The sequence below is a fragment of the Myotis lucifugus genome, unplaced genomic scaffold (assembly GCF_000147115.1).
Source record: "Myotis lucifugus unplaced genomic scaffold, Myoluc2.0 scaffold_39, whole genome shotgun sequence".
Taxonomy (NCBI): Eukaryota; Metazoa; Chordata; class Mammalia; order Chiroptera; family Vespertilionidae; genus Myotis; species Myotis lucifugus.
Window position 1 is genome coordinate 4,267,926 of NW_005871087.1, and position 9,472 is coordinate 4,277,397.

The 9,472-nt window shown below is 32.5% G+C and overlaps 1 protein-coding gene across 1 annotated transcript in view; it reads left to right on the top strand.

Annotated features, from left to right (window-relative positions):
• SLC4A7 (solute carrier family 4 member 7) overlaps positions 1-9,472 on the top strand; it is a 55,966-nt gene that overhangs the window by 19,301 nt on the left and 27,193 nt on the right. The window contains 3 exon segments of the mRNA XM_023752914.1: positions 1,298-1,385; positions 3,090-3,236; positions 7,137-7,247. Of these exon segments, the coding sequence (XP_023608682.1) occupies positions 1,298-1,385; positions 3,090-3,236; positions 7,137-7,247 (346 nt within the window).

Consider the following 9,472-nt stretch of genomic DNA (forward strand, 5'->3'; position numbering starts at 1 on the left):
AGCTTCATTTGTAAAATGAGGATAATAATACCTTATAGTTGATTAAATTGATAATGCCCCTGAATTAGGCAAAGAGCTTTGTTCTGACCTGACCAAAATCTTCTGTTCAAAATACATTATGAATAAAAATGAAAGTAGTGGTAATATCCGTAAGAATAATTAGCAAGTTGTGCTATAAAGAGTAATCAGTTCCTTAGCTATTGACTGTATAAACTTAATTCCAAATGAGAATAATTTAAAAATATTTAAAAATTATTTTTATAATAGTAAATCTGAGGAATTAATAGCAACTTGATTGAAATGTACATGCCTATTTGCAATATGCTTTACTGAGGTGCATTAATGGTGTAGTATTAAGATAAATGAGAAAAATAATTCTATAGATCAGCCGTGGGCAAACTTCCGCCCACGGGCCGGATTCGGCCCGTTTGAAATGAATAAAACTAAAAAAAAAAAAAGACTGTACCCTGATGTTTACTTTGAATTTATATTAGTTCACACAAACACGCCATCCATGCTTTTGTTCCGGCCCTCCGGTCCAGTTTAAGAACCCATTGTGGCCCTCGAGTCAAAAAGTTTGCCCACCCCTGCTATAGATTCATATTTACATTCTCATAAAATAGGAAGATGAATACTTCTAGTTTGGATAAGTGTAAATATTAACATTTTACTGTCATTAATAAGGACATAATTAAATAGGAAGTTAATTACTTTTTATTTAGTCACTATAAATAAATAAAATAATCAAGTAATAGTTGGTTTGGTGATAAATTTGGAGCTGTAGATAAAAATTCATTTTCCTTCCAAAGGAATTAGTTCCTTTTTTACTACTATACTAATATTAGTCTTAATCCAGATTATATTTTGAGGACTTGTGGATTTTTTTGTGCATACTCTTTAATTATTTTACTAGGCAAACCTTTTAAGTACTTCAATGGAATTGGTATTCACTAATTTATTTATTTATTGTCAAACAGACCAGAGAAAATTGTTTACTCAAATTCAAAAGGATATAGAAGATGGGAATTTTTAATGTAAAACACTCAATTCCTGAATTACTGTCTTACCCTAAGAAAGATGGGAAGTGATAACTTACTAGGAAGTTAATTATGAATGCCTTTCGTAGTTCTGTGATCTGCTTTAGTCTGAGTAGAGTTGCCAACTTTTTTCAGTGATTGGGGTGGGCAGATGATCAGTGTTTTTGTGTTGATACTTCAGTGATTTTTTTTTATGATTGCTGAGATTTATGTGTGTATGTTGTTTATGTTTAAATGTGTGTATTTTAATGTTTTCTTAGGTTTTTGTTTTTGTTACTGGGTCCAGCAGGCAAGGCACCACAGTACCATGAAATTGGAAGATCAATAGCAACTCTCATGACAGATGAGGTAATTACATACCCTTTGAAGTGGACACTGATTATGAAGCGTATACTATATAAAGTCCCTTTTGAAGTGGAATTTCAAATCCTTTTGGACACCAATTATGAAGCATATATAGTTCTCTTTTACAGTGATGCTTAAAAATTGACCTTGCTGTATGTAATATTTTATCTCATATTCACTCTTTTTGTTAATTGAATTTATTGGGGTGATATTGATTAATAAAATTATATAGGTTTCAGGTATATCTCATATTCATTCTCTTCAACTGTTTTGCCTTTGTTACGGTCTTCAGGACGATTCTGTCAGGATCAGTGGATATTTTTTTATTTTCTCCCCTACATTTGAAATTATTGATCACCTTCTAGAAATTATCTTCATCCTGGATTTTAGGATATAATTTCTTTTGGGTTTCCTCGGGGCTTTGTCTTTTTCTCTTTCCCCCCTTTTTTTTCTCTAGTTTCTTTCTTCCATTTGTGAACTTCACCTTTGACCATGACCTGTATTGATCAGGACTTCTCTCTCTTTTGGAGAGGCTCCAGCCATCTCTGCCGTGTGCCCCTAAGGTATCTGAAACCCCAAATACCTGAACCTGACCTCCTTTGTCTGTCCTGTCTCAAACAGTTGGTCATCAGATTCTGTTGATTTTACCTCCTTAATATCTTTAGCATCTAACCTGCCACCTCCACTGCCACTTCTCTGGTTTACACTCTACCTTCTTCTCTTTGGTGATTAAAGTGAACTTTCCGAATCTTAGCATAGTCTCCTCTACACTACCAATTACATGCAGATTTCAATATATCTTTATCTTGATCCATATATGTCAATGCCATCTTGTAATATACTTATGTTTAAACCTAAAATCTTTGCCATTGTCTGAATAGGGTCTGTCTGATCTGGCCTCTGCATACTTCTTGAAACTCATATCCTCCCCCATTTTGCCCTGGCCACATTAGTTTCCCTTTTGTTCCTCAGACGTGTTATGTTCTTTTCTGCCTCTGGTCCTTCACAATGGTTATTCCCTTTGCCTGAGTTCTCTTCTACCATCTCTTCCCTCTGCATGGGTTTGTCCCTCATTTCATTCACATTTCTCCTACAGTGTTACCTCCTGTAAGACTTTCATTCACCTGTTTTGTTTTTATCACAGCATTCATTTTTACCTGCAATTATGTATTTATGTAATTAACTTCTTTCACTATCTTGCTCCCTAGGGCTCTTGAGTACAGGGACCTTGCCTTATCTGTCTCCATTGCACTCTCCAAGTGTTTAGAATTGTGCCTGGCAAATAGTAGGCACCCAAGTAAATATAAGCGATCAAATAAATTAAGTGTTTAAGTAAAGTTGATTGTACATCCATGATTAGTGGTTTAGGATAAATGACATTTAATATCCTAGAAGTGGAAAGACAGGCTGCAGTATTTTATTCAGTAATGAATTGCTGAGTATTTCCCATGTAAAAATTTATCTTTTTAAAAATTATTTTGCCTTAACACATCACTATTTTATTTTGTTTTATTGTTACTGATAATACATCTGGTAATACTAATAATGGGTTATTTTTTATAGTTATTACCCAGGGTGGGATAAGAGGTTAGATAATTATCTTTATTGTATACTTACTCATGTTATCTGAAGTGGATTTACTTTGTATAGAACTTTCTTTCAACTTTAAAATTCTTTTACTCAGTGTTTTTTTTCCCCCTTCTTTAGATTTTTCATGATGTAGCTTATAAAGCAAAAGACAGAAATGACCTCTTATCTGGAATTGATGAGTTTTTAGATCAAGTAACTGTCCTACCTCCAGGAGAGTGGGATCCTTCTATACGCATAGAGCCACCAAAAAGTGTTCCTTCTCAGGTAAGAGTCCATACAGTATTTGAGGTACATTTACAACATTAAAAAAAAATACTTTATACATTTAAAAAAAAATTTTTTTATTGACTTCAGAGAGAAAGGGAGAGGAAGAGAGAGATAGAAAACATCAATGATGAGAGAGAATCATCAGCTGCCTCCTGCACACCCCCTACTGGGGATCAAACCCGCAACCCAGGCACGTGCCCTTGACCAGAATTAAATCCGGGATCCTTCAGTCCGCAGGCCAATGCTCTATCCACTGAGCCAAACCAACCAGGGCTACTTTATACATTTTTAAAAATCAAAACTGTATACAACACTCAGAGAAGTTATACCCCAATATGTCCCCTTGATGTTCTCATCTCTGTACCACCTTCTGTGGGCCACCATTTGTTACTAGGTTTTTGTTTATTCTTCTAGTTTTTATTCAGTACAAAGAAATATGAACCTACAGTTTTATTTTCTTCTCTTTCTACCAAAAGTTAATATACTATGTGTACTGTTTGGCACCTTGCTTCTTTTTATATAACAACATATTTTGGTTATCTGATCATTAGAAATATTCCTTGTCCTGTTTATTGGATATATCATACTTTATCCTATCCCTTGGCTTAGTATGTTTTTGGTCTTTTGCTATAAACCACATCATGGTAGTGATATGCCGTATTAGTCTTGTGCAGATAGAGCTGTAGGATAAATTTTCAGAAATAGGATTGCTGACTCAAATGGGAGTTATAATTTTAGTAGGTAATTAGCAGAATCTCTTCTTATCGGGTGAACAATTTTGGACCCCCACAATGAGGTATGAAAGTGCCTATGTCCCTGCAGCCTCACCAACACAGTATGTTGTCAAACTTTTGGATATTTGTTAGTCTGATAGAAATCTTTATCTTACTCTATTGGGTATTTTAATGTGATTTTACTTTGCTGTTTTATAATGAGTGAGGTTGAATTTCTCTGAATATATTTTGTTCATTGCCTTCCACCACTTTTTTTTTTAACATTTGAATTGTTCATTGATCCTTTGGAGTTCATCATGGTATATTTTGTGGAGTATGCACCCAACTTTATCTTTTTTCTAAATTGCTGTCTGGTTGTCCCAATTTATTAAAAAGTTTATATATATTTTTAATTACTCCCATTTTATTGGTGATGCTGTCTTTCTCATTTACTAAATTTCCATTTGCATTTAGGTCTTGGAGTTTCTTTATCATTGGTGTATCTATTCAATGGATCAGTTTCACACTTAAATTTTTGAGGCTTTTTGGGATATATTAATATCTGGAAAATCTAGTTTATTCTTGACTCCTCTTACTCTTGTTTTTCTGAATTTCTTTGGCTGTATTTGGTTTATTTTTTTATGTAAGCTTTAAAATCAGTTTCCTATTTACAGAAAAAACAATTTAAAAGAAATTATGATAGTGGTTAAACTTCTAAATGAACTGAGGGAAAATTGACATCTTTATAACACTGAATCTGTTCAAGAACATGGTATAGCTTTCCTTAGTTGTTTTCCTATTTCAAGTCAGTTTTTGTGTCCTAAGGAATGTTACAAAGTTCTACTTATCTACGCTTTTCAAGCTTCTTGCTGAGTGTATTCATTAGAATTTTATCTTTACTGTTTATATTGCAAATGAAGTCTCTGTTCTCTTACATTGTCTGCTTGCTACTTTTATGTATACGAAGACTATGTTACTGTATATTTCTTATATTACTATATATTTATGCTACCATCCTTCTTAATTCTTTTATTATATGTAGGTTTTCAGTCATATCATCTGCAGTATTTTATTCTCTCCTTTTCAAACTCTTATACCTCTGATATGTTTTCTGCTGTCTAATTGTATTGACTAAAATCTCTAATAGTGTTAGGTAGTAGTTGAGTTGATATGGGCATTTCTTAATTAGTTTCTAACTGGTCAGTGTCTCTAGTGTTTCTCTCAATAAGTTACTGATTTTGGGACCAAAAATAAACATTTTTATCATGTTCAGAAATTTCTGTTTTATGGAAAATGTTAATATAAACAGATGTTGAATTTTTAGCATCTCTGGAGACAATCATATGAACTTTATCAATTATTATGGTAAATCATGTTAATAAATTCTTTAATATGAATTCTACCTTTTGCATTGTTGGAATAAACCCAACCTGGACTCTAATGTGCTGGCAGTCTTTGTTTAGTACTTTATTTAAGTTGTTTGCATCTCTTAAGTAGATTGGTCCATAGATTTTTGTGCAATCTTTGTGTTTTGGTGTTATCATTATACTTGTTTTATAAAAACTTTTTAAGTTTTCCTTTTTCTGTGTTCTTAAACTTTAAAATGGCTTGGAATAATTTGGTTCTAAAAGTTGGAAGAATTCTTTTGTAAAGTTTTCTGAGCCTGAATATTTTGTTATATGTTAGGCTTCAACAACTTGCTTATTCTGTGGAAAATTGGTTTGTGTAAGCTTTCTATTTTTTCTAAGGTCAGTTTTAGTAAATCATTGTAATGATTTCCCTCTTTTCTGGTGTCAGTTTTGGGAAATTGTGTTTTCCTAGTTTATTACCCATTTCATCAAGCTTTTAAATGTGTTTGTGTAGGGTTGTACAGTATAGTCTCTTTCTTTCGTTATAGATATGTATATATATAAATAATTCCCCTCAGTTTGTGAAGTTGCCTCCTTGTTGTGATTGGCTAATGGTTTACCATATTTTTTAATAGAGCAGCTTAAAAAATATAATTTTAGTTTTTTTAAAAATGTATTTTGTTTTTCTAACTCAATTTCTGCTTTTTAGTTGTTTTATTTCTTTCAGGAAAGATTTTCTTTTTCATTTTTTCTTTTTTTTGTTTTAACATTTCCTGAGCTTAGATGCTTAATTCATTTTTCTTAATAAAATAAAATTGTTTGTTTTCCAGAAATTCCATGATTTTGTTTTCTTCCTCGAGCTAAGATGTAATTTAGATTTTTATTTTGATATTTTCAAATGGTAATTTTATGATTATAGATAAGTCTTTATACGCTATACATATTGAACATATAAACCAGGTAGTTTTAAGTCATCTAGAGTCTTTGAACCAGGGCATCTCCTGGGATGACCCCACCCACCCCACCTTTCTCTCCCTCTCTCTCCCCCCTGCTCCTTCTACTTCCCTCCCTCTTCCTCCTCCTGCTCCCTCTCCTTCTTTTTCTCTAATTCTTTCTCGTTCTTTTAGGCCCAAGTAACCAATAAAAAACTCACTCCTTAGAGCCCGGCGGCCAATCCGCAGGCGGCCCCGCCCCAGCCCTCCCGGGAGAGGGGGCAGCCCACCCAAAAACAAACAAACAAACAAACAAACAAACAAACAAACTCACTCCTTTCTTTTCAAGTGAGAATAGTACTCTTGAATTTGTAATAAAATATAATGGGATATTGATTTTTTATGCTTTTAATAACCCTTGTGCTATTTATATCTTAAGGGAAGTATCTTAGTAAAAGAAAACTTGCACTTACATTTTTCTTAATGTTAAGTACATTTTTAGTAGTTAACATGAGCAGTATTTTAAAAATTCTGCTAAGAGCAATGCTTTCATTGGCTATTTATGTTCCTGTTGCTGATTAGTAATTTGAAATGGTGTGTATGAATGTGTTTTATAGTGTATTTGATATTAGAGTATAAAATGGAGCAAGCTGAGCTTGAACTTAGAAATATTAATAGACAAATATTGGCTTCTGTTTTAAAGTAGAGCTTATTTAAAGTAGAAGCTGATGATAGGAAGCATCTTTTTCTAACACACACACACACACACACACACACACACACACACACACACGTGTATATATATCCAGTAAGAGATCTCATGCTCCCTCTGAATTGAAGAAGCCATCTCAGCCTTCCTAAAAGAACATTCTGAAAGTGTGTTTTTTTGTGTGTGAAATGCAGGAAAAGAGAAAGATTCCTGTATTTCCCAATGGATCTGCCCCCAGCTCGGGTGAAACGCATAAAGAGGCCGCTGACCATGCTGGGCCTGAGCTACAGAGAACTGGACGGTGGGTACAAATACTGATACAATGTGGGTGTCTTTGGAGACTAGGGTTTGAATTGATGAAAAAGGCACAGAAAGTCTTTTTCTTTGCAAATATTTGAACCTAACCTTACATGGTATTTTTTTATATTAAAAAAATGCCTTATTGTATAGGTATGTGATGTTGAAGGAAATTAATATATATTTAAAGATAATTTTACTAGTATATACTTGGGTTCTATATACCAAGCTTTAATTTATAATGAAAATATGCACCATGTTAAGAATGTTGTACAGTTATATAGTAGGTTAATTTACAAAAAGGTTTTTAAAGAAAGTGTGGAGTTCTATTATAATTCTCCTTATGAAATTAGAGAATTATGAAAACAAAGGAATTATAACCAAATTTTTTTGTGTGTGTGCATAGACTTAATTCTCTTAAAAGGGCATTATATCATACGATAATGTAAAATTAGACAAGTATAATTAATCCATGGTATTGATCTCTGGAAACCTAGTTAGAAAAATTGTTGAAGTTGTTCATTTTTGGGGAATAAAGAATATATTGCCAGGTGTAAACATTGCCTTAAAATATTTTGTAGAAGTAGAGAAATGTTATTTTACTTTTTATGTAGAAAAGCATGGCATATTGATAACCTTTTGTCCACTGGTGGTCTCTGTAGAAGTAAATATTGAATCTTGAATATTTATTTAAAAAGCAGGATATCTTATACATTATTAGGGATAGTAATGACATGCCTAAATAATACTACATAGAAAAAAAATAACATGGTATACTAAATATAAACTTTAGAGAAGCTTAAACTCACAATTAATCCATTGACTAATATATTAGTCTCTGTGAATATAATAGGGTATAAGATTGTCCCCATGCAAGAGGTGTTGGTCTGATACTAGCTATTGTTGTTATTATTTCCTCAAACTTCAAATTGAGATAGGATTGACACATATGTAACACCTTAATCAATAAAGAAAAAAAATTGAGATAGGATTAGTCACTGAGAAGTGCTAAGGCCCCCATTGATCTCATGGTCACTCATCTGAAAGCTTTATATAAGCTGTTAAATAATCAATTATTGATTTGATGGTGTGATTTTATTTTTAGATTATCATTGGCACCTTTATTATTGCAAGTTAATTCCCCTTGCTGTCAGATTATCTATAGGGTAACTTCTTCCACTTGTCAGTGTGTGTTTAGGATCTATTTCACTATTAACTTAAAAAAAAAAAAAGCTAGAAGGGTAAAGCTTGAAACATCCAAAGCATTTGAAAGCATAAGATTAATTTTTTTGGGGTGTTTTTTACAGTAGGGATTTGAATGATTATATATATTTTGAGTCACAAAACGTTTTTGAATTATCGATTTGTCGCAAGTATTTATTGAATACTTACTATGTCCCAGGCAGTGTTCTTAGACACGAACTGATGACACTGAATAAGAAAAAGTCTGCTCCTCACAGAGCTTATATTTTAGTGGAATGCTTTCAAGTTAACTGTATCCAAAAGTTTGACTTAAAAAAAACCTCACACATTGAAATGACACATACAGCTTTGATGTGCAAATATAGATTTTTATATTTATTAAAACTTCCTAGTAATATGTGCACTAGTTTGACTACAAATAAAGTAAATTGCATACACTGAAGTACTTTTTAGGCTTTTTTCCTGGACCAGAAATATTTATACTATTAAAGTGCTAATTTAAAAAGTAATTGAAATTATTTAATTTACAACTGAGTGGATCTATGCACAGCATACTCTATTTATATTAAAGGGTATTTTGGGGGCTTATAATTTACGTTATAATTGCCTTCCTGCTATTTCTGACACTTGCCTTTAAGATTTATAGTGTAGATAATAATTATTAGAATTGCTTATGCATATTTTCATGAATGGATGGTTAGGTTTTATTACTTTTATTGTACATTTTCTTGCCCATTTGTGTCAGAAATTACATTTACTCATATAAAATCATTTGCCTGCAGTTTTTTCAGTATGTAGTCCATGAAATATAGATGTTTATGTCTCTTAACTTAATGCGATCGACCTTTCCTCTACCAGTGGGTTAGATTAAATGAGTATATCTTCTTTAATAACATGCCATGATTTAAATAGGATATTAATTTTTGTTGACAAAACACTAGACACCAGCAGTATTATGTAGCCCATAGTTTTAGTTTGCAATAGCTAGATCCTGTAGTGTACAGTTTGACGAGTTTCATCTCACCTATGT